Source organism: Thrips palmi, unplaced genomic scaffold, assembly GCF_012932325.1.
Source record: "Thrips palmi isolate BJ-2018 unplaced genomic scaffold, TpBJ-2018v1 HiC_scaffold_1, whole genome shotgun sequence".
Classification (NCBI taxonomy): Eukaryota; Metazoa; Arthropoda; class Insecta; order Thysanoptera; family Thripidae; genus Thrips; species Thrips palmi.
In genome coordinates this window covers 12,193,547-12,219,061 of record NW_023144620.1, presented here as the reverse complement: position 1 = coordinate 12,219,061, position 25,515 = coordinate 12,193,547, and the positions used below count along the sequence as shown (strand labels likewise).

Below are 25,515 nucleotides of genomic sequence, written 5' to 3'. Positions count from 1 at the left end.
ATCGCACTATTTGCACGACCCGGGCCGCCAACGGCACACTATTGGCAGGCAGCGCGATGCAACGCCTCGGCCGCCTCGATGAAGGCCGGCAGCGTGCTGCAGGACCTTCCAGGACGACGGCCTGGACGACGGCCTGGACGACGGCCTGGACGGCAACGAGCCACTTAGGGCGGGACTTAAAGGACCTTAAACACGAACTGGAATGGCTCCAGAAAGGACTGCCGGGATGCATCGGCGGAGCCAGGCGGAGCCTGCCGGAGATACCTGCAGTACGGTCCGGCGCGGTCGTGCCGGCAGATCGTGCGCGTCGTGCGCCACGGAGCCGGCGGCATGCCAACTAGTCAGCGAGCGGCCGCCCCGCCCCGCCCCGCCCCGCCCCGCCCCGCCCCGCCCCGCTCACTCCATCTCGCGCGGAAAACGGCGGCGACGCGGCACGCTGCAGATCGCCGATGAACTCATAAACAGCTGCTGCCGCGCGCGGCCGCCACCGCCGCCCACGCCAACGGTACACCGTCACGTGCCGAGGCGCAGAGGTCAGCGCGCCGAGGAGGCGTCGACCACCGTCATCTTCCGCCGCCGCGCGCGCGTGCCCCGCCACTGTCTCGCTCGCACCTACTCGGCACGCCCCGTGAGTGCGAGAGAGACAGAGCGACGATAACGACCGGCCGGACGAGCAGAGCGTACAGCTGAGCACTGCTTTTCTCGCTGTCTCTGTCGCGTCCTTGCGAGACGGCCCGCGAGTGCGAGAGAGACAGAGCACTGCAGAGCGCATCGCCGCGAGCCTGGGAACGGTCGGCACGGTCGCCACCGGCGGGACCGGAGATGTGCCTCAGCCGGAGCGAGAAGTCGCCGTCCGGGCCGTCCGGGCCGTCCGGGCAGGGCTAGGGCCTGCAGGGCCTGCAGGGCCAGGCGGCAGGGCGGCAGGGCCCGGAGGAGACCGCCGGTGACCCTTCATCCGGAAAGGGCAATTACCTCCACTACTTGCTCCCCTCCGGGTACAGAGAGAGACCTTTCCCCGCGGGCCGCTGCCTGCCTGCCTGCCTGGCTGGCTGCCCGGCTGGCCGCCTGACTGGCCGGCCGGAACGGTGCTGACCGTGGCAGACTGGCGGAGCGCGGAGCAACAGCGCCGCAACTCGCTGACGGCGTCTTCCTCGGCGGCGGGGCGGAGGCAGGCCGGCGAGCCGCTTCGTGACGCCGTTTGTTACGCGGTTTTTGCCTCCGCCGGAGCCTGGCCGCGCTAGCCGCCTCGGACACGCCGAACGTCCAAACGCCTAAGTTATTTATTTGCGCGGCCAGGTCTATAAATAAGGACGGGCCACGACGCGGCGGCCGGTAGGGGGCGCTGCCGGCACCGCCTCGGCACCGCCGCCTCCGAAAGGAAGGAGCGGCCGGAACAAGAACGAGGCGGCGGCGGACCGGCCGGAAGCGGACGCTTGCCAACAACGAGTCCCTCGAACGAGTCCCACGGATGCAAATCCGTTTGAAAAAGCGCGCCAACTTGTCGATGCGTTATCACTAATTGCAGGAAGGCGCTGCTTTGGCGGTGGAGTCGCACGCCGCGCGACGCCGCGGCGAGGAGGAGGGCCGCCGCCGCCATTTCTCACGGGCAACAAAACAACATTTAGGAGTGCTTACCTTGTGTGCGTTTCGGGGCGACGAGCACGGGCAAGGCGACAGGCGTGGCGGCGCGGTTAAATGTCCTGCAACAACAATGACAACCGTTATGACGCATTCTTGAAACTGGGAGGGAACAAAAACAATTTGCCGCCGCCGGGGCTGCCCGGTCAGTTGGCAGGTCGTGGCGCTAATCGCCTGACATCTCTCTCTCTCTCTCTCTCTCTCTCTCTCTCTCTCTCTCTCTCTCTCTCTCTCTCTCTCTCTCTCTCTCTCTCTCTCTCTCTCTCTCTCTCTCTCTCTCTCTCTCTCTCTCTCGGGGCGTCCAAAGCGAATAAGGCGCCAAGTTGCATGCGGCCGCCCTGGGGCCCATGGCTGGGCTGGTCGGGTCGGCGTGATGAATATTCAACCGAAAGCAATATCGGGAGCGGGCCGCCGCACTGCAAGTCGCACCTCGACCCGCCAGTGTCGGGCCGCCACTGGCAAACTAGCGCGAGAGGTGAGGCTGGGGCTGATGAGCACCCGGCCGGGTCCCCGGGGAACAGTGGGCCAGAGGACCGTGGAGGTGGACAAAACTCTAGACACTTTTTTTGAGCTCCAGAGTCGCTAAACAGGCCTCGAACCGAGCGTATGACCCCACCAATGGGTTGCTCTCTGAACGAGGAATCCATTGGTGGGGCCTCACGTTCGGTTCGAGTCCTGTTCAGCTACTCTGAAGCTCAATACATGTCTAAAGTTTTGGCCGGTTTTGGCCGCCGGTGCCGGTTTCCTAGCCCACTGGACGAAGCTGCACGAGAGCAGTGGCGGATCCAGAGCCGGCCAGGGAGGGGCAAAGTGTGGTTATGCCAGTGTATCGCGCTATCTAGAAGCCAAGAGGGGGTCAATCATAATTTTGTCCCCCTCCTGGATCGGCGCCTGAAAGGGCGGTGCCTTTCGGCCGCGCCGATCGCGCTTTAATTGCCACAAAGGTGTGCCTCGGCCAGACCACAGTCATCCTGAAGCGTCGTCCTCTGTCGCACTGATGGTGCGGTCCGTGAGGGGAGCGAGAGAGACGCAGCGATGGACCGACTCTTCGGAATGGCTCGGCGCGGCGCGCTCGGCGGTGGCGACGGCCAGTCAACGTTCGCACGGGGATCTGGCTGCTGTCCATGCTGAGCCCCAGCCTCGTGCCTGCCTGCTTTACCGCCTGCCTGCCTGCCTGCCTGTCTGCCTGCCTGCCCGCCTGCCTGCCCGCCTGCCTGCCCGCCTGCCTGCCCGCCTGCCTGCCTGCCTGCCAGCCTTACCGCCTGCCTGCCTGCCTGCCTGCCTGCCTGCCTGCCTGCCTGCCCGCCTGCCTGCCCGCCTGCCTGCCTGCCCGCCTGCCAGCCTGCCTTACCGCCTGCCTGCCTGAGAGACGACAGCGTGGCGATTGGGGGAGGTCGGGGGTGGCCCAGTGGAAGCATAAAACCGCATTAGAGCGTGGTCTGCCTGCCTGCCAGCTCGGTCTGCCCCGAGGAATGAATATATTCATCAGCCGCGCCGCCAAATTGGCCGAAGCTTCGCGGGGCTTTGCGCGTCCTGGCGTCCTGCTAGCGGAGCGGCGGACAGGTTGGGGGCGCCGAGGAACATCAGGACCACGACGCGGAAGCGAGAGAGAGAGAGAGAGAGAGAGAGAGAAAGAGAGAGAGAGAGAGAGCGAGAGCGAGAGTAAGAGAGAGAGAGAGAGAGAGAGAGAGAGAGAGCAGAGATAGAGAAGAGAGAGAAGAGAGAGAGAGAGAGAGAGAGAGAGAGAGAGAGAGAGAGAGAGAGCACGGTAAAAACGGTTCCTGGTTTTCCCAGGAACCTCCTGGAAATCGCCTATGTCTTCGCCATAGGGCTCCTGGGATAACCAGGTGCCGTTTTTACCGTGAGAGAGAGAGAGAGAGAGAAAATCAAGCCAGCGCCTTCGAAGTCCGGGATAGGCCACCACGCAGCACAGCCCTGCTCGGCGGGACTGCCCACCCCGGCCCTCGCAGGCGGCGAAGGACGACGGCGCCGCGGCCGTTGTAGCGGCGGCGGTCGTGCAGTTGAATTAGCCCCGACGACGCCATCAGAAACAGCCACGGCGGTGCAGTGGATATGAAAAGGACGCCGCCTAGGTGTGTGTGCGTGTGCATGATGGCGGCCGCGCTCTGTGTGTGTGTGTGTGTGTGTGTGTGTATGTGTGTGTGTGTGGTTTACTACGCTGTCGTAAAGCGGGCACCGCGATTCGAGCGGCAGCAGCACTGCGCACCACTATATTTAGCCAGTTGAGCGCGGGCTTGCGCGCGCACACACTCACACACACACATGAACCGCTGCGCGCGCGGGAAACGTTCGGACAGTTAAAACCAGCAAGGCCTAGCTAGCTGGGCGCGCTGGGCGCTACTGGGCCAAATGAGCGGCGCTCGTCCGCTCGCTGCCAAAAGCAGAGCCGCCCGGCGGGGAGCACGCCGACGAGGGAAGTGCTGCCCCGCGACCATCGGACAGCCGGACCCACGGCATGATGAGCTGAGGCTCAATAACCTCAGCGTCAACCGCGAGTTCACTCTGAAAAGCTGTCCCTTGAACCAAGGAAAAGTGACTTGCAGTAAGTTAAGTTTTCTTGATTCAAGTAAACTCGCGTTAAGTGTAGTATACGTAGCTTGGTTCAAGAATTGGCTTTTGTGTTGAGTCCTGAGGGCAAACCGCGTCCGGAACGAGCGGCTCGCGTCCTGTATGCCGACAGCCGTGCTGCCGAGCTGCCACCACCGCGTTTTGTTTCGAGGGCATAAAAAAACGGCGCGGGGGCAGCGGGCTTTGCCGGCTGGCTGTGCCAATGCAGTGCTCCGCCATGGCACTGCGCTAGTCCGCCCCCACGTGACGACATTTCACCCCCCCCCCCCCCCCTTTCCCCTCCACCGCCCCGCCTGCAGCGCTGCACCGCGACGTTCCGGCACGCGCGAGTATAAGCACATGCTAATGAGTGCCGCGCACGTGTCACCCCGTTGTCGCGCGGTTTACTAACAAACTAGCAGACGGCCGGACAGACAGACAGACGGACGGACAGAGCGCCGCATTCATCAACATGTCGTGTGCTGCTTCAAACTTTGAAAACCGCCAAAGTTTTCTCGTGCGCGGAACGACGCGACCGCCAGGACACGGCGAGGATGAGGACCCGCGGTCCACAGTGTGGTGGTGGTGCGGACGCGGCCAGGGCGCGCTCTTGCCAGTGCACCACCGCCCAGACCGTGATGCTCCTGCCTGGCTGCCTGACTGACTTTGCCGAGGCGAGGCGTGCCGCCCGAAGAAGTTAACTCGGCCAACACATCAAAAGGGTTTGGAACAGTCGGACGACACGCACACCGACACACACCGACACACACCGACACACGCACACACACACACACACACACACACACACACACACACACACACACCACACACACACACACACCACCTACACACACACACACACACACACGCGCGCACACAGGGCCACGCACTCGTCCAACACACACACACACCGAGTCACACACACACTTGCGCCCCGCGAGCGAGAGTCGATGCGATACTTTCCTTTGCAAATGTCAATCGCCGAGAGCACACACAGGCGGGCAGGCTATAACTAACCAGCCCGCTCCGGTTCAGCGCTCCTTTCACACGGTCGCCTTTGAGGAGACGCGGCGCTGGCGAGGCGGCGTCCGCGCTGCGGGGCTTGCTGCAAGGCGCGACCTCACACGTGTGTGTGTGTGTGTGAGAGAGAGAGAGAGAGAGAGAGGAGAGAGAGAGAGAGAGAGAGGAAGAGAGAGAGAGGGGGGGAGAGAGGAGAGAGAGAGAGAGAGAGGGGGGGGATGGAAAGAGAGTGAGTGAGCGTGAGAGAGAGAGAGAGAGAGAGGAGAGAGAGAGAGAGAGAGAGAGAGAGAAGAGAGAGAGAGAGAGGGGGAGAGAGGAGAGAGAGAGAGAGAGGGGGGGGATGGAAAGAGAGTGAGTGAGAGAGAGAGAGAGAGAGAGAGAGAGAGAGAGAGAGAGAGAGAGAGAGAGAGAGAGAGAGAGAGAGAGATTGTGTGTACATGTACGTGTGTTTGTGTGCGACACCCTAGGAAAAGTGCAGCGGCAGTCTGGATCCGGACTGTCGTTCTCTTCCTCACTCCCACCGCGGGCATCGACGGGCATCGAGGTGCCGCAACGCCAGGTCGCATCATTAGCCCCGCGACACCGCGCGCGGCGGGGCGACACCACCGAGACTCGTTAACGTTTCATGCCGCGGACAAAAAATAGGCTCGCGTCGCGCGGTCATCGCCTGTGGGAGTTCTGCTGATCAATAATGGAGAGGACTTTTTCCTGGACAACGCCCGCACACGATCAACTCTCTCGCTCACTCACTCACTCACTCACTCACACACACACACACACACACACACACACACACACACACACACACTCACACACATCAAGTTGGATGAGTGTGTACATGGGAGTGTGTTCGACGGTAGGTATTTCCACACGGTCTATGACCCTGCTTTGCTTAGCTGTTAAACATACGCATGCACAGTTAATACTAAAGTACTGTTTTGTATGTGTAGTCTTGGAATAATAATTTTGCACCTGTTCATCTGTTTTGTACACACTGCTAATCCAAGTGTGGACCAAGTCCACGCTAAAGAGCGTGGACCACGGTGGTCCACGCTAGGAAACGTGGACCACGAATGGTCCACGCTAGGAAACGTGGACCACGAATGGTCCATGCTAGGAAGCGTGGACCACGGATGGTCCACACTTGGAAGTGTGATTGGCCTACACTGTGAGAAAAAAGTATGGAAAAAGTACGGAACATGTCTGGTCAATAATTTGCCTGGACCGTCCGTACTTGCCAACTACGGAACGTTCCGTACCTATTTTCCGTACCCATTTACATGGGTTCATATGGAGCAAGTACGGAACGTTCCGTACTTTTCTCCGTACCTCCGTACTATATTTTTCTGTACCATTTCCGTACAAAAGTACGGAATTTTTTACAGTGTATGAGAAGTTCAACGCTGTGAAGCGTGGACCACAGCTCGGTCCACGTTTTCTAGCGTGGACCACGGCTTGGTCCACGCTTCATAGCGTGGACCATTCGTGGTCCACGTTTCCTAGCGTGGACCATTCGTGGTCCACGTTTCCTAGCGTGGACCACCGTGGTCCACGCTATTTAGCGTGGACTTGGTCCACACTTGGATTAGCAGTGCACAGAATAGCACGCGAACCTTCCTGTGGAATTTCGTAGTTGTGAATTGATACAAAAATATGCGCTAAATTATGCGTGGCATTATGACTTTGTACCAAAAATTTACATTGAACACAAATGTGAAAAATAAACCTCAATTCTACATTTATTTTTATTGATTTTCACGCGACGAAGTTGCCTTATTTATTGCTTAGTTCGTAAAGGCGTTTTGAGTGCTATTGCCGAGACTCCTTTTTGCGACTTTTTGGTCATTTTTTTGCGACCCTGGGCCTGGTTGGTCACCACCAAAGGGGCCTCCGAAAGCAGCCGTGTGGCGAATCGCACAGACAAATGGAAGGGGCGGCATCGGAGGCAATCAGCCCCACAAAGAAAGAGTTGGCCAGTTTGTCGGTAAATCTCGAGCCCCGGAGCCGGAGTGGCTGGAGTGGGTCGCGAGCAGCAGCAGCAGACCGAGAGTCGTTTTCGTCGCGCTGTCTCTCTCGCAGCTATCCCACACGGAAAATAGACGTCTAAAAGACGTATATTAGACGTCTATTTGTAGATGGAAATGAGTCTAATAGAGGTCTTTTGACATCTACATGTAGATCATCTACACATAATCTAATGGTCGAATTTGCGACGTCTATTAGACGTCTATTACTTTTCCTCTAGTAGACGTCTGCAGATAGATTTAGAATCGACGGACTCAGAATAGCCCCTGCGTACCAAGTAGCGCACAACGAAGGTATCAACGGTCAAAACGCGAGTTGGGTTCCCGCTTGGGAAGGTAGTAGCATCTAGATCGAATAGGGCAGTTCGTACCTGATGTGAGGATTCAGTGGGCCGAGCAAGGGAATGCTACCGGTACGGCACTACCAGCCCTTGCCACATCCTAAAAATTGTAAGGTCCTCACGCCTCAAACGCGAATGTAGTAAGAGGACTCTTCAAATGAAAGGAGAACGGCGTAGAGACTATAAGAGAACTGGCTCACGGAGTCGTCACCGCGAGCGGGCAGACGTGCTTTGCGCGTGGCGCGCTCTCGTGGCAGTTAGGAGAAGCTTATCCGTCTAGTACCTTATCTAAAGAGTAGAAAGACATCTTTCTACTTTGAAGACCAAGATCTCACCCATTACGCTATAGGCTGACCTGAGAAGTTGGGACGGAAATTAATCTATGTGGCGTCTGCATAAAGTCTATCATTGTGCATCTATAGATAGTCTACATGTGATATATTTTTAGACGTCCAAGTTTAAACGACCTTAGCTGTCTACATGAAATCTACCGTGTGGACATCTGCAGATAGACCTTTGCTAGATATCAGGTAGATCTGTCCTATGAGTCCTTAGATGAACTTCGACAAGAAAGATCATCTATAGACGTCTACAGTTGCATCTATAGTTAGACATAGACGGATTAGAGGCGCGTTAGATCATTTATAGACCGTCTACTTCAGTCCATAGATGTCTATAGACACTAAAGATCATCTATAGATTGTCTAAATTTGTCTATAGACGTAGATAGACTTTTGAAGACCACATCTAGACGGTCTAGCTTAATCTATAGACGTCTATTTTCCGTGTGGGTATACGGGACGCCGCACGAGTGCGAGAGAGACAGAGCGACGCAAAGGATTCCCAGTCTGCAGTGGCGGCGGCTTGGCGGCCCGGCGGTCGGCGGGGTGGTCGAAGGGGTGCTGCCCTTACAGAAATGGATCACGTCGTTGTTGGGTGCTAAAAGTGGGTGATAAAGTGTGTCAAAAAAGGGGTTCTCACGGTACCTCCTAGATGCACCACTAAAAGGTGTCTAGCCGCACACACCCTTTTAACCGCGAGAAAGGGGTCCAAAAGGGGGTCTGAGGTGGGTTCCAAAGAAAGTGCCAAAAGTGTGTGTGGGGCATGCTCCGCGTAGGCGAAGCGACGCTGTAGTCGGGATTCGATCCTCGGACCTTTCTGTTATGAGACCTCCACTTTACACCTGAGCCATAGCGCTTCTCCTGTCAGAGGGTCCGCGCGCCGCCCATATGCTTCTACAAGTCTGGACTTGCCAGGCTTGTTTTCCTTGCCGGGCGCGTATCCGAAAACGAAAAAAGAAGAGTATTGCGACATCGCTCCCCCCCCCCCTTCCTTTCCCCAGGTCCAGGTCCGCGGTTTCTTTCTCCAGTTACAGAAACAATAATTCGCGCGAATATGAAAATTTACGATAGACCTGAGGCTAGAACCAGATTCTAATTATAGAACGCCATCCTCTCATAGAAACCAGGACTTTGCAGGACTTGGAAAGCCGCGACATCGTGACCGTCACTCCTCTGAATAGCAACTTGGTGGCGTGCATGGAGAGTCATCACCTGCGCCGTTCTGCATCGCGTCAAAGGCACCCCTTTTTGGACCCCCTTCGCGTGAAGAAAAGGGGTCCACGTCCGTTGGAGGACCCCCTGAGCTTGAGCAGCAAAAAGGGGGTACTGAAAAGGGCCCCTCGTCTCTTTGAGAGGAGAAAACGGGGTCACGAAGGGGTTCAAATGAACGAAGAGGGTCGCAGTGGGTGATTTTGGTCAAAAGGGGTATGAAAAGGGGCGAAAAAGTGGTCCGCAGTACCACTTATCGACCACCTTCCACAAATCCATTTCTGTAAGGGTGGAAGCTGAAGCGGCCAAAGCGGCCGGCGGCGGGGAGTCCAAGACCTCGCCGGCCACGCCCACTTGTTGGGGCTCTAGATTAGACAGTGCCCTGCCGCCCTGCCCTCTGCACACAGACCGGATTCGACCGCCGCCAGCGCCACTTCGGAACGCGCTTTGGAACGCACCCCGAGACCCTTAACTGAGTTCAAAGGCGCGTCCCTTTCACGTTATCTGACACATTGAATTTTGTGGCCGTGTGACTCTTGCCTTTCGTTTTGAAAATCACTTTTCTTGCTTTTGTCCAATGCGGAACTTCACCTGGCCCTTGTTGCGTTTTTTACGTTCCCTTTGTCTTGTGTTAAGTTACGGACTCCTGAAATAAGCGGCGCGGAACTGCGTCTTGGAGACAACAGGCTCACGCGCGCTGGAGTGCGTCAAAATCTGGGGCCCTTTTCTAAGGCGCCTCGCAAGGGAGAGAGAGAGAGAGAGAGAGAGAGAGAGAGAGAGAGAGAGAGAGAGAGAGAGAGAGAGAGAAGGCGCGAGAGGCGTGTACTATACGCCCTCTTGTGTTCTGCGCGCCTCTTTTTTATGTGCCCTTATTTTCCTATTTCCGCCCGCGAAAATTTCATTACACTCCGTCGTGAAGGGGGTGCGCAATCCAGAGCGGAAAGAGACGTGAGCGTGAGAGGGAGGAAGAGTGGGAGAGAGAGAGAGAGAGAGAGAGAGAGAGAGAGAGAGAGAGAGAGAGAGGGGGGGGGGGGAGGGATGAGGGGGAGGGCACGCCTATCACACTACGTGAAATAACACAACAACGCAGGAATTAAACGAAACGAAACAAGTTTTGTCGGCTGGCGTTGAGTTCACGCGTGAGCGATGTTCCCTTGGAATTTTTCTTGTTTCATAGTTCATTTTTTATCTTCTCGCACCATGCCTGACGGCTGCCTGTGTGAGGTTTTTCGAACAATGTGAACACGCTGATTTTATTTTTGTTTTCCGCGGGGTCGCGTTTGGGCGCAAATTGCAATTTTGGTGGTGGAGAGCGAGGGCTGCGGCGGGGAAGGGGTAGTTATCGGCTGTTTGGGGCGGGACTGCCTGGGACTGCCTGGGACTGCGTTACGGCGGGACGGGCGGCGCTCGCCTCGCCGGTTATCGCGTCTAAAAGGATCACTAGAGGGGGTCCCCGGCACTTTTACATTTCCCCTTTTTAGCGGCGATGGGGGGTCCTGCGCGCCCCTTCCACCCTTCCGCCTGCCCAACCCCGCCCCGCCTCCCGCCGCGGCTACACTTACTTACACGTCTACAACATTAACTGGCCACAGGGGGTTGGGGTACGGCAGGCAGAACTAAGACAGAGAGGAAACCGAGAAAACAACGGCAACACAAAGAAAGAGAGAAAAGGGCAGCAACACAGAGAACGCGTTCCTGGGGCCACATCGGAAGATTTCGCTTCGTTTGCGCGCATTACGGGTAGGCTTTTGCCGTAGGCTGCAGCTTGTCTTATTTACTCCTTCTGGTCCTCTTGCCTCCTTGATTCATGATTATTTGTCGTTTTCCTCGGAGCTAGCGATTTCATTTACGGCATTTGTACGTGCCTTGGTGAAAGCACAGCGAGCGAATGCCCCCTTTCCCCACCCCATTCTGGCGGGGCGTTCTGCGCGGCCCCTTGCGACCCTGTTTGTTTCGCTCCATTAAACCCGATATCCCTAACTTCCCATTAATACTTCCAACAAGTTCATAGCCTTCATAGAGAGTCTGCGAAAACTCTTCGGGGGCTCACGCCAATTTTTTTTCCCGTCTCGACCCTTTTTTTGTCCACCCCTCCCCCGCACCCCGGCGCTGTATCCCATTTAAGTGCGCGGGAATCGCATAATCATTTCTTTCCCTCGGCCCCCTCTTTTTTCCGTCCCTAGTTGGCGAGACGGGGCGGAACGCGCGCAACAAATTCCCCTGCCACTACACTTCGATATTGGCTGTTTGGGGGTTCGTCGGCTCATTTCCGAAGAAGGGGCTGGCGAAGCGACGCCTCCGTCTGCCGTCATCTGGGTGGCCGAGGCCGAAGCACGCGCTGGTTTCGCACCGCTCGCTTTCTTTTTGAAGAGTCAAAAGAGTTAAAATGTTGAAAAGTGATGTACAAGTAATGAAGTTTGGATGTTTAAATTGTTTAAAAAATAACCCCTCTAAACATTTAAAAACAAAATTTAGGCTTTAAAGTGTTTTTTTTTAACAGAACATATTGACTAGAGAAAAGTTAACAAAGTACTTCAAAACTTAAGAAACTCATTTCTTTGTTAAGCAGTCGAAATAGCTTGCAATCTTACATTACGCTCACTGTACTTTGTCACCGTTTACAAAAAAAAGTACGAACTCTTTAAAAGTTTCAGTTGCGAGTTTTGGTATCCTTTTTTTGTTGTTCCTGGTTGGCAGCTCTGGGATCGATGGCAGACAGCAGCAAAAGGGATGGATTGCATCGATCGGTAAAGATTCAGACAAAAGACTGCAAACAAAGGCGTGGCCCTAGCGACGTCTAGATAGGATGGGAACGGCAGAAGGCAGTGAAAAGCAGTCAACTTGTTCTTGTTCGCGCGCCATTCAGGTCTTCGCGTCTTGTCCGCGAAGTGAAGGAATGAAGGAGGCAAACCCACGCAATGATTCGCGGCCGTTACGTCACCGTGGTTCTGCACCGACAGAAACAGTCTTGGAAATTCCCAGAATTTTCTCTGACTTCGTTTCATTCAAAATTTTGTCCCGCTTATTGACTGTACGCGTTGTTCCTGCTGTAATTGTCATTACTTGACACTTGTTCCTGGAACTGAAATCCCAATTCTAGCCCCAAACGCCACGACTCTAAAGCTACCGTCCGTTTTCCCCTTCGAATCCGTGCTCGTTCTTATAGTCAATATCGCGTTTTCTCCGTGGGAACCCACCAACACCAGGGAACTCATAGGGAATAAATTTGACTCCAATCTTTAGAAAATTACAACTATATTTAGTCCTTATGAGTTTCCTGCAGGTATATTGCAAAATTTTTAACAGTGTGGAGTCACCGATGGCAGTCCTGCCGCCCCCCCAACAGCGCAAGCAAAGTCAGTCCACAAAGTACACATGGCCGACTCACGGCTCAGTCGCAGCGAGATTGAGAGAGAGGGGTGTAATATGCGAGGCAGGCTGAGGGGTTGGCGGCCCCGGCCGTGCCGAGCCGAGCCCTGCCGAGCCGCCCAGGCCGTGCCTTCCGACCCCCGGCGGGGCTCTCCCCGAGATGATGAGACGCTGTCACAGTTATCGAACGAGAAACGATAACGATACAAAGTTCTATTATACCCTGCAAGTCCTCCTCAGCCCACCCCGGCTGGCGGGGGGAGGGGCTGCCCTGGGAGGGGGAGGGAGGGGGCTGCTCTGAGCGTTTCAGCGAGCACTCACAGAGGCTTACAAGTGTCGGAACCGATGGGCAAGTCGGGCAGGCTGGGCAGGCCCCGCGAATGAACGTCGTCCTTGGCAACTTTGGCAAGAAAGAGCGAAGCGGGAGACAGTGTACGGAGCGTCGCGAGGCGTGCCAAGACCAGCCTTGAACTTCCAGACAAAGGAAAGATCAATAGAGGTTTCAGCTAAACAGGGGCAGCGGTCCAGGTTACACGGGAACACACTCCTCACCCACGGACACTCTTATCGCTCTAAACAAAAGCCCCCCATTTTTCAAGAAATATTTTTGGCGGGGCGGAGGAGGGGCTCGAGGAAGGGCGCCAGAACAGAAGACGGGTGTGCCCTTGATTTTGAGAGCGCCTTGACGGACACGTGCACAACAAAGCGGCAGGCTGCCTTGGTGCGCCTTGGCGGTCGGCCAGGAATGTGTCTCTGAATGGCTGAGGAGTACGCGCGGGCCGCGAGAGCCGCGGAGAGCCGCGGAGCGTCTCGCGCGGAAAGAGTCAAATGTGGGTCACATCAGGCGCTGGCAATCTGACCGGCGTCAGTCTAACGCGGCCTCGCCGCGGACGTCACCGCCATATGGTGCTGTCGGTCCTCGTTGCGGCACGCCGCTGGGACTTCCCTGCGGGACTTCCCCCAGGACTTCCCCCAGGAGTCGCTCGCGGCGTGAATCACAGCGCACTGGCTTCGCCTCGGCCCGGTTCCCGGTTGTTCCTGCTCTTTTCATTACGGACCGCAAAACCGCAGGCGGGGATCCGCCGTGACGGCTCGGCGCTGTGCGCGCGGTGCGCTGCGGCGCGGCCGGGCGCCGGGGCATTGTGTCGACCGGCGAGCAGCCCAAGCCCAGCCAGCCGCAGGCCCAGCCGCAGGCAGGCAGAGGTACGCCGGCTTGACTTTGCCGGGCGGACATTCGGCGGTCGGGTGCAGCCGGGAGGATTACCAACCTGGCAACAGCTGACTGCGTGCACTGCGTGCCTCTGCGGCGAGGCGGACAGCACCGCGGCGGCGTCTTCGTGGTCGCACTAAAATCGTGTACACTGTTCGATGGGGCACGCACTGCACAGCACAACACATTCACAGACGGCGCGCTTGGCGCCTGCTTCGCAGCGCTCGGCGGCGCTTGGCGGCAAGTTGTTGCGTTTGGTGCGCACTGCTCCGCACTGCTCCGCACTGCTTCGCAGAGACGCCGACGCCGCTCGGCGCACTGGCGCCGCCTGCTGCCGTGCCGAAGCGTGACGTCCGCCGACTGTCGAGTGCCGAAGTGGCCGAGGCCCGGCCCGAGGCCCCTACCCCGGAGCGCGCTCGGAGCGTCGCGGAGAGAGGTGAAGTAGGGGGGGCCGAGGCGGCGCACCCCGCTTCGGAGCGCGCTCGGCACGGCTCGGCTGCCCTCGGCTCTGCTCGGCCGGCGTTCGGGTCGGGTCGGTTGCGCCCGCCCCCCGGCCCTCCGCCTCGGAGCCAGGGCCCAACCTCTCGCCACGACGCCACGAACTCGACTGAGGCTCCGCATTTGAATTCCGAGCTCCGAGGGTCGGGTTTATTTCGGGCTTCGGCTGTTTCCGCCATCGCTTCGGCGCCGTCGTTCGGAACGTCAATACGGGAGCCGAAAGAAGAAGGCACCGCTGCTCGGCGACTGCAACTGCAGCACGGAGTGTATGAGGGGGAGGGGCGGCGAGCATCGCGGTGGCCGGGGAGGGAGCACGGCCGGCGCGGCCCCCTCACTGTGTTGCTGTTCCATGAGTGCGGCCGCCAGCCCGCACCATATGGAGGGCAAAAGAGGGCAAATTCGGGCGGTCCGGGCCGCGCCAGGGCCGGGGAGGGCCGTCCCGGTGGCCCGGCGGGTCGCACCGTTTTGCCTGCATTACTTCGGACAGAAAAGACCGGGGAAGTTCCACCCAGCGCGTGTTTAAAGCGTTCGGAAAACCGTGCATTCCGGATAATTGGAATGTAAAAAAAGCGTTTTGCGAGCCTGAAGGTAATTGGGAGAATCGCATTTCGTTTCGGCGAATATAAAAACGTCCTCAAGCTACATAAAAAGAAATGCCGCGCCGTGCCGCTCTTTTCAGAAAGTGTGAAATCTAGTAGCGAAATAAAGTGGGTTACTCGGGGATCCTGCTTCACAAATCCCGAGATATTTTCTTTTGCACGGGATTTTTCCGCTGCGTCTCGCGGCGAGAGAAAAAAAAGAGAAAAAAGCAGAGAGCAGGGGAGGCGCACAGAGGGCAATCCTGAGAGGCATGAATTGGGGGAGGTGTAAGGGCGCCTCTTATTCCCACAAGCAAATCAAGGCCTTACGCCGCAAGGCTGCGCCGCACCGCGCCGCGCTCCGCCTCCGACCGCGCTGTCATCTACCCCTCCCGATCTTTTTTCCTGTTGTGTCAGCGGGTTCATCCCTCGGTGAATTCTCAATGACCTTGATGCGCCGCGTCACAGTCTGGGTCAACTCATCAAAGCGCACTCCTACGTCCTCTCTCGCCGACACGATGTTTTACAGCCATCGTTTTTATTTCTTAACCATTTTTTTCACTCCTTTTTTTCACAGTGGCCCGCTTGAAGTACAGTAGCATGCAGGTGCGCGGCCGGGACGCGCGTGGGCGTCTACCGTCCCGCTTGCCGGAAAAGACAGGTACTCAAAACAACAAAAACAACACGTCATGCCACTTTTCCAACAGTCTAACGAAATTCGCGCGGGCGTGGCAGCGCGGTGAACCACGTCCACACTTTCCGGCTGCCGCCGCTACAATTCCGGGACGCGTACCGCAATGGATATCGCGCCGCTAATTTATCGTTTTCTGAGACTGCGCAAAGGAAGTGACCGCGTGTTTGTGTGTGTGAAGGTGTGTGTGTGTGTGTGTGTGTGTGTGTGTGCGCGCGTGTGTGTGTGTGTGTGTGTGTAGTGTGTGTGGGGGTGGGTGTGGGGCCGGCACTGCCTTCCCAGGCTATCGCCGCCAGGAACGTAGTAGAGTGGGAAAGGCGAGGCAGTCGAGGAAAGAAGGGGGGGGGGGAGGGGGAAGGATGGAGGCAGAGGGGGTCCTCGCACTAGTATTCGGCACACGTCTTCTCAGTAACAATACCGACCGCCAACTTTCAGGGCATACATATTGGAGGGTGGTGCTTGCCGAGTACCTGGGATGCTCCTAGACACACACACAGTCACACAGACGGGCGCACACCGACGCCGAGCTCACACCGACGCGGCTGGGCCTGCCACTTTCAGTGTGCCCGATGCACACACCAAAGCTCCACCCCTGGAGTTCCGCGAGCGTTACCCCGTGTCCTCTCTCCTTCTTCCCGCAGGCAGCGCAGCGCGCCCCGATTTCCTGACAGTCGCCGCCGTGGTTATTTTCATTTGGCGAGGCGCTAGCCGCGCTAGCCGACGGTGGGATAAAAAATAAGACCCCCTTCCTTTTTTTCCTTGAGGGAAACGGCCGCGGGGGTGGGGGGCACGGCCAGCGTCTGGAGTGTCGTTCGCTGAGGGGAGAAAGCGGGAAAAGGCTGACATTTTGAATAAAACAAGTGTGAGCAGAACAAAGTTCATAACGTGACATTCAAGCCAAATGCGAGAACGTGTCCTGTCTATAGACCCTCCCCTCTCTCCCCTCCCTCTCCTTCCTTCTCGCCGTCCTTCACCCCTCGGACCGCCTCCCGAATTGCTTGCTGCTGTTTTTGCTAGACCCACCTGTTTCTCCGGGCCTGGCTAGTCCGCGCCGCCCGCGCCGCCCGGCTCGTCAGAGGAATCTTCATTAGAACGCTTTGTACGACTGGCCTTCCGCGCGCTGGACGAAATCACAAAAGGTACTGCGCCGAATCGCGCGCAGGGCAGAGTAGACTTCCGCCTTTCTCGGTTAAAAGGTGAAAGAACCAGAAGAAAACAAACCACAAAAATATTCCACACTTAATCAGTTTATTTCCTGCTAAAAAAAAACGAACGTTCATTGCATACAAATAACAAACCACCACCTGCAAAAGATGTACATTGCGCCTATGGAGAACGTTCGTGACAGTTACGGAGAACTCTTGCGTATGAAGAACTCCTTTTTAGCAGCTAAGAACTTCTTCGCAGCCTGCGACGAAATAAAGGAAAAATTTCTGATTTTGTTGCTGTCAAAATCATTCCTTATGTGAATCGCTTTGTTTTTTGTTCATTTCAAATGGCCACTTTTTTTAAAAAAAGAGGGTCTGTTCCAGGAAAATTGGATTTGCCCGGGGGAAATTCCAGTGGTCCTTCGCTTTACCTCCGAATTGCAGAATATCTGACGAATGGCATTTGAAGCGCGCGAAACGCGGAGGCCGGCCAGCCCGGTACGAGCGCGGTGCGATTGGACGCAATGGAGGACCAGTCACTCGTAATGCAGCGCCGATCGTGCGGCCAGCACCGCTGCAGGTATCAGGGCGGATGTAAACCTCTCTCTCTCTCTCTCTCTCTCTCTCTCTCTCTCTCTCTCTCTCTCTCTCTCTCTCTCTCTCTCTCTCTCTCTCTCTCTCTCTCTCTCTCTCTCTCTCTCTCTCTCTCTCTCTCTCTCTCTCTTCCTCTCTCTCTGTTTCTGTATGTATGTGTGTTTGGATTTCCCGTTGGGGTTAGTGCTGCCCCCAGCGGGCCGCCGCGTGTGCGAGCGCGTGTGGTGTTTGAGTCCCGCGGCAAACACTGAATGAAATAAAACTGCCGCGAGCGATAACCGCCTCACTGGTAAAACTAAAGCGTAACTCTATGCTTGAGTCAAGCATAAAGTTACGCTTGAAGACGTTACGCTTAAAATCAAGCATAGGCTAGAAATTCCCCCATGCATTTAGATAGGGGGAATCTTGGCGGATGAGCCTGTTACGCTTGAGTTCAAGCGTAAACTGATTACGCTTGAAAACAGTGGGTAATACTACGCTTTAGTTTTACCAGTGCTCTGGTTAATGGCGTTTGTGAAGGTCCTCGCTGTGGCCGCCGCAGCCCCGCCATGCGCGGTGTGTCTCGTTGTGCCTTCATCCCCGTGATCGAACTGCCGCGCCTCGCCTCGCCACACGTCCGACCGGACGCTTCCGGCCTGCAGACTCATTCGGAGAGTCGTTTTCGTCGCTCTGTCTCTGTCGCCCCTGCACGGAGCGCCCCATGAGTGCGAGGGAGACAGGGCGCGACGAAAACGGCTCTCTCGGAAATCAGTCTGCTGCGTGCGGTGGTCGGCGGTCCGGCCAGCCTCGCAAGTTAATTACACGTGTAACAGTTGTCGAAAAAAGACGAGGCAGGCCTGCACTCGCTCCAATTATTCAGTGTGTGGTGGCGGCCGGAGGAGCCAGACGTATCGCGCGTGCAACAGTGGATGTTGGTTTTATTTGGCATGTGTGTGTGTGTGTGTGTGTTGCGCGCGCGCGCGCGCTTGTGAGAGTGTGTGGTTTTGTGTGTATGTGTGTGCGTGTGTGTGGTGACAAACGATCGAGAAAAAAAACTTGAAGTGGGGTTGAGGGCAATGTCGATGCTGCAGGCGGCCGCGCGGGAGCGCCTGCGAAGTCTGGGTAGGCAGACCCGCGCGACACGTTACTGCAGCGCGCTGCCTACCTCCTGGGCGCCGTTAGGAAAACGGCTGCAAACGGTCGAACTATTGCCGCTCGCGGTGGTGTGGTCGAACCCCGTCAACTTTCCGGCGCTCCGTTCGACACAGACGTCACATGCACGCTCCAACACTTCTGAATGATTTTGGCCATGTGCATAGTGCGAACTGTTTAGATCGTTATACGAAGAAATAGTTCTTAAGTTGCGAATTGTTACACGCATTTATGTTTAGAATTAGTTGTTGTGACAAGACTCAAATCGAAAGTGTGGTGAATTAATCTCATTTGGCTAAATGAGACCTAAAATGTGGTTACCTCATTCTAGCCCACGTACTCAAGCACGTACTAATGTGGCAAGAATCACGCCCTTTCAGAATAGTGGTGTATACAAGTCTACACTGTTAAAAAAAATATGAAAATTCAGACTGATTTCGTCTTACTTGGTGGTCTGAATCGTAAATTCATTAAATGGTACGAATATTAAGACCAACTGTCTGAAAAGTTTGACCTGTTGTCTGAAATTTGAATTTAGACTAGCAAGTCTGAATATTTAGAGCGATGGCTATCAAGTTTTGTACATTGTCGTCCGAAAACTAAATTCATACTTGTGAAATCGAAAAACGAGTGAAAAAACCCCGTCCCCTTTGTACATTTTTCGATTTTCTCAGAACTTTTATCAATACTACTGTTGTATTTCAAATAATATTTACGTTTAGTGTCGTAAAAGCATAGAGAATGTTTCAGAGCTCCGAAATGGACACTTATTGCTCTATCCGCTAGGTGGCGCTAGTGTCGCATGGATGATCTCTTGGAGCTAAAATTGCCACTTGAAGGCGAAATTGCGAATATTTTGTTACAAACTTATTCCAAGTGATTGTCTGAAAGGGCATGAGCGCACCAAAGCAAGATTCAGGTTAATAAGTGCAGTATAAGCTAAATAACAAAGAATACAATTTCACTCTCGCGCATGGCCACGGGTCGGCGCGTGGTTGGGCTAAGGCCGCTCTCCCTCGCATTTCAGCAGTCACCTCTAGCCTCTTCACTTCCTTTGCAAGTAGGAGTCTACTGCCGTGTACCTAATTTTTGAGTCAAGACGATCCGCTGAGCGTCTACGATAAACCGATGGCAAAAGTTCGCCGATTCGTGTTCTACTCTACAGAGTGGCATTTTTTAGTGCGACTGTTCAATGTCTTCGTACAACTTAGTCTGATAAAATAGACCGACTGGTATCATTTTTCATACAACATGTTGATCTGAAAATTCAGACTAACGTCGTCTGAAACTTTCAGACCGCGAAGTATGAAAGTTTTGGTATGAAAATTCAGACTGAATGTAAGTAAATCGACTTCTTACAAAAAATTATGAATTTTCAGTAAATTTTTTTAACAGTGTATAATTTAGCCGTTACCTTATGTATTGAGTGGTCAAGACCACCCTTTTATGAGGTATGGTTTGCCATGGTTTTTATGTGGTACTGTACCGACCACTGATTCTAAGGGGTATTGACCGCATTTCGACGTGTGGTATATTCCGGTTAACACAGTTTTGGGCCTGCCGCACATTATTTGTAGTCTGTACCACACTTTGAAGGACAGTGAAGCTACTTTTCTTTGCGAGGCGTAAGATATTTGGAAGGTTCGCATTGTCGTACACAAGCGTGAGCGGAGCGACCTCAGACTTTCTACCTCACTCGCTCTCATGGGGCACTCCCCTGGGTGAGGCGCCCATGGGCGATCCATGGGCGGTCCATGGGAAATTGAAAGCGGATATCTATGGACAGTCCATGGACGGCCCATGGACGGCCCATGGAGGGTCCACACTGGCTGCATATTGCTCTGGCAAAGTCCTCCCACTATTAAGCAGTCTTTCCAAGTCAGAATAACATGGTGGGCTCTACATGAACTTTTCGCGCTTCACTCAATTCTAAATTCAGATTTTGTTTCGGACTAACGGCTCAAAAGTTAAAAGGACTTTGTGAAAATTACTTGGAGACTTAGATGCACGAGGAAGTCATTGTCAATTGGCCGTCCATGGACCGTCTGAGGATGACCATTGGTTGTCCATTTGTAATGGATGACCCATGGGCCAACCATGGATTGTCCATGGCCTGTCCACGGATCGACCATGGTCACCCCTTCACGACCATAGGCACCAATGGATTCACCATGGGTGTCTAAGGTTGCAGTATGGACGGACCATTGGTCGCCCATGGGCGCCTCACCCAGGCAGGGGAGTGAAAGAGTCAGAAAGAAGGCTGTTGGGAACCCGGCTCGCTTGGGGCGGTGGCGGTACAGCACCGCGAAGATGCGCGCGGGCTTTAAGAGCACGCACCCACTTGGCATGCAAATTTAGGGCCCGCGAAATATAGAGCGCAGTCACTTTTACAACATAAAGCATTTGCCAGCTCGTGAGTGACGAGGCACGGAGCAGCGCGCGAAGCGGCGCGTAGCGGCGCAAAGCAAGGGCCAGACAGAGAAGGCATGCCCCGGCTAGGGTGATGAAGTTGCCCCCCGCAAACTTGCTCGCAAATGAGTAAGCTGGAGTTTAACAGCCTGTGAAGAGATACATGTCTCCTCCTCCCCCTCCCCGCCTGGGCCTCTTGCATTATGCGCAAATGTCCCACTCACAGTCCGGCCCGGCATTCCAATCGGATTGTTCACTTACGGTTATTTTCACTTGTTGCGGCCCGTGCGGGCCCGTCCCCCGCCTCCCTCCTCGCGGAACCGCAACGAAAATGCCTCCAGCGAGCGGCAAAGATTCCGCAGCAGGGTGGCTGCAGGGCGACAGCTGGAGAAGGGCGGCAGCGATTCCGTCGCGGAAAAAAGGAGACGAGTGCGGAGTGCGGGTATGGCTGGGACACGCGACTGCAGAAAGGGATACAGGAAGCTGTCGGAGGGCGGACGAAAAGAGAACGAGAAAAGGCGTGGGCGAGGTTAGTGGAGAAACGCATGGAAATGAGCCGGAGGACGGAGAGCGGCGCCGGCAGGGCTCGGCTGGAGCGGGCCGCCCAGGGCCGCCTGGACAAAGCGACTCGTTACGGACCGAAACGTGCTCAGACGCGCCCGTCGTGGATCATCGGGCCATTCAACGCTCGCAGTGCAGGGCCTGCACGGCCTGCAGCGCCGCGTAAAGTGACGCACCGCCGCCAATCAGCGCAGCGAAAAGAAACGAGAGAAAAAAAAAGAGTCACTAACTGAACCGGCTACTCTCGCAGAGAAGGCCACGCTCAGAAGCGTAGCGCACTGCGAATAGCGTAGCCAGGAAATTGGGTTTGAGCGATCCGCACGATTAAGATGGACGGTGCTTGCTGCTAATAGGGAATTCGGCGTCTGACAGGAATGCCCCACCCTAATTGAATTTCTCGCAGATTGACAGCCGAGAAAAGCGTGGTGAAAACAGAGGTAAGGAAGGAAAAGGGGGAGGGGGCAGCCGGATGCGCGGGCAGCGAGGGGTGGCGGGGCCCGGCCGGCGAGGCGGAGTGAATACAGATCACCACTTAGCTAAGATTGAAACGTGCCCTGCCCTGCTTCGATAAGCTGGCGCCAGTCAGACATACTTCTGCCGCGGCGGCCTGGGCTCGGCTGGGCTCGACGCACCCCACAGCCACAGCCACGGTGGCGGGCAGCCCTATTCTGGCAGTCGTACTATACGGGTGTTGTGTGTAATAGGGCTCAGTGTGCGTTCATCCTTCACCGAGAAAATAGTTTTGGTTGTTACTTGATGACAAAATCGCCACGCCTCGGCACTGGCCTCGCTACACATCGGCACTAGCCTCGCTACACCTCGGCACTAGCCTCGCTACACCTCGGCACTAGCCTCGCTACACCTCGGCACTAGCCTCGCTACACCTCGGCACTAGCCTCGCTACACATCGGCACTAGCCTCGCTACACCTCGGCACTAGCCTCGCTACACCTCGGCACTAGCCTCGCTACACCTCGGCACTAGCCTCGCTACACCTCGGCACTAGCCTCGCTACACCTCGGCACTAGCCTTTCTACACCTCGGCACTTGCCTCACAATTCCCAGGAAAACTCGCCTCCCTACTTAAAAAGGCGGGGTGCGTAAATTGCCCTGCTTGCAGCGCCCCGTGCGCAACGCGTTGACAACCGGGTTATAAAGCGCACGCCGAGCGCGCTGCGGGAAAATCGGCAAAATATCGCCTTTCGCGTCTAAACACATTAACGTTAATTGCATAAATCCCCGCGTATAATTCTGGCTGTAAACGAGGGGGAGACACACACATGAATGTAATCAGACTGGCGAGCGGGCGGGGTGGCGCCGAGTGGCGGCCCCAAGGTGAGAACAAACTAGAATTAAGCTTCCGCTGCAGCTGCTGTTGTTATGGCGGCTGGCAAGCGCGCGGGCCCACAAGTAAAAACCAAACAAAGTGCAACGATGATGAGACGGGAGTAAAACAAAGGGAAGAATAAACTTGGGTTGCACTTTTTTTCCCCAACTCCCTTACAAAGAGCTGCTGCACTTTTATCTCCGCGGGACGTAAAGCTTGCTCCGCGCACGTGAGAGCACGACCGGCAGGGCCGGCAGGACCAGGAGCACGGTGCTTACGGCGGCATCCGTTTCTTTAAGCGGCTTTTAGCCGAGCCTTCAGCCCTCCTGGAGAGCCCTTGAGACGCGCCTTCCCTCCTCCCGGCAGCGAGCGGCAGTCCTTCTGCGGATCGTTTAATTCGACACGGTGGTACGCTCCTGGGGGCCAGGACACTCATTTCACCGGACAGAGGTCTACAGACGTTTTGAGCTGGTCCTTAAAATATGCTTCCAATCACATGATTCTACGGAAAGTATTCCTGGTTTAGAGGGCAGTAGTAAGTAACCACCTACGTCATCCAACTCCATCTTGAAGACCTCAGGTCATCTTGCCCGTTGTGCGTAACTCAACCTGGTTGGCACCTACGTCATCCAACACCATCTTGGACTCCTCAGGTCATCTTGACCATTGTCCGTAACCCAACCTGGTTACGCAAGTGGGCAAATCGAAGAGATGATGATGGTGGTGCGTAACCTTGGGGGTTTCTTACTACTGAGAGCAATCCATTGGCCGGATCATGTGTTGTTAGGTCCGACGGCCATTTGCGGCTTATGGAGCTCAAAAAGTGTCCAGAGTTATGTCCGCGCCTGAACACAGTATCGCCAGGCGCACACACGCACTCACAACACACACACACACACACCACACACACACACACACACACACACACACACAAACACCCGCACAACACACACGCACACACACACACACACACACACACACACACACAGACGCGCGCACACACACACACACAGCCCGCACGCGATTTGCCGAGATGACTGCGGAGGAAAAAGAGTGGCGGAGTGGCGCAGATTGATGACGAGGCTGCAGTCCGGCACATCGCAACATTGTCTGATGGCATGGCCGGCCGCAGCGGTAGTGTGGCGCACAGTGTACACGTCCCAGCAGAACGATAAAACACGTCTTTGCCCCAAAGTGGGTCAGAGACCGTCAGTGCGGCCCTGCCCCGTAAACAAAACTAGTACATGTCTGGAATCCGACGTCTTTCGGACGTCCCGAAGAAGTCGGTTTTGGGAGCTCTTCGGGACCTCCCTAAACGTACTACAAATGAAGCTCTCTCGTACGTCGCGCGGGGACCTAGTGTGTGGTGCCAGAGTTCGCCGCCAGAGCGCGCCCTGGTCGCTCGTCCCAAAGTAGTCGGTTCCAGGTCGGTTCTTGGAGCACTTCGGGACGTCCGAAACGGTAGGTCTATGTGAGGTCTTTGGGAGGTCCCCCACCACACCCGTCGCAGCGTCCTGCGGCCATGTAGTTCCGAGTGTGTCCGCTAGAGCGCGCCTCGGGCCCACGCGATGCTCACCTGTTGTGCAGATGACAGTCGGCGCACTTTGGCGCGCACTGTGCTTGTGGCGTCGGATCCTTACTTCTATTTATTTTTCTGTTAACTATAGTAAATTCATTTCTCCAAAGAAAAGAAACTACGCACGAAGATGTTCAGTTCTCAGGTGCACCAATAAGAAGAATACTTCAAAGCCTGGTGCAGGCTTATTTCGTGTTTCAATCCAAATCAGAAAGTGCCGGTGTAAGTTAACCTACAATATTCTGTTACTTTGATACTCTTATTGTCAAAGTGTTTATTTTGTTCGTCATCTGATTTTATGCTTGAGAAATAGGCTCTTTGCGGAAACCTTGACCCACTGGAGTTGCCCAAGATTCTGGAACGATAACCTGCACCACTATGCAATTACATGTGGAACAAGAACTGACTCCTGTGCTTCAGTGTCAAATTAAGTGAATTTCCTGCCACAGAGCAAAGTAAGCATGACACCTTGGAATCAGTGCTAATTGAATTTCTTTCAGTCATTTTGGCTTATTTTTTATCAAGGGGTGTTACAGTTATGGTTGCTGTATTTTCTTTTCAGTCCAACTGAGATTCCTCTTTTAAATATTTTGTTTTTGAGTCCTGTCCACCATTTTTGTCTCCATATTTTCTGTTGTTCGTGACAAGTCCTATCGTTTGATTTTTAATTTAAAAAGGTCAGTGAATAAATACATTTTTCCTAACAGTTTATCTGTGTCATATTCACATTCCTATACGCATTCACATTCATATCCGGAACAGTGGCGCACCCTAGCGGCAGGCCATCGGACTACGACACAGGTGCGCGCTCTAACGGTCACCTTCGGAACTACATGGCCGCAGGGCGCTGCGACGGGTGGTGGGGGACCTCCGAAAGACCTCTCACAGACCTACCGTTTCCGACGTCCCGAAGTGCTCCCGAAAGAGACGTCCTGAAATGTAGCACGGCAGTACTTCTTTCGGATGCCTTTTTTGTTTCATAAGGTACTCCTTCCGTACTACATTTTGGGATGTACAGAGCTCCGAAATGGTAGTACGACAGTACTACTTTTGATAGTAGTTTTGTTTACGGGGTGCTGACGAAGCGAAAGCCACACGTCGACTTTCCAAAACGGCTCACATCACACGGAAATCGATCCATCACCGAGTCCCAAAGAGAAAAGAAAGACTGAAAAGAAGCTGCGGTTTTTTTTACAAAGCGTACGCAGTTTTGCAGTGTTTTTGGAGTGTTGTTTCTGTGCGTGCGAATGCGTGTGTCATCCCTTTTATTTCGCTTACCACCG

The 25,515-nt window shown here is 55.1% G+C and overlaps 1 protein-coding gene and 1 long non-coding RNA gene across 3 annotated transcripts in view; one reads left to right on the top strand and one right to left on the bottom strand.

The window, feature by feature from the left end:
• The window catches only part of LOC117642163, a 51,364-nt gene extending 37,298 nt beyond the window's left edge, over window positions 1–14,066 (bottom strand). For both annotated transcript variants that reach the window (XM_034380066.1, XM_034380076.1), the window contains exons 1-2: window positions 13,779–14,066; window positions 1,636–1,700 (exon numbers count right to left, since the gene is read on the bottom strand). In XM_034380066.1, the coding sequence (XP_034235957.1) occupies window positions 1,636–1,700; window positions 13,779–13,908 (195 nt within the window). In that variant the 5' untranslated portion in view covers window positions 13,909–14,066. The remainder of the gene's footprint in view (window positions 1–1,635; window positions 1,701–13,778) is intronic.
• A 9,818-nt stretch (window positions 14,067–23,884) lies between these two features.
• On the top strand, window positions 23,885–24,941 carry LOC117639792. The gene is made up of 2 exons (XR_004587385.1): window positions 23,885–24,454; window positions 24,546–24,941. It is a non-coding gene; the product is annotated as an uncharacterized LOC117639792 (long non-coding RNA).
• The last annotated feature ends 574 nt before the right edge of the window (window positions 24,942–25,515 follow it).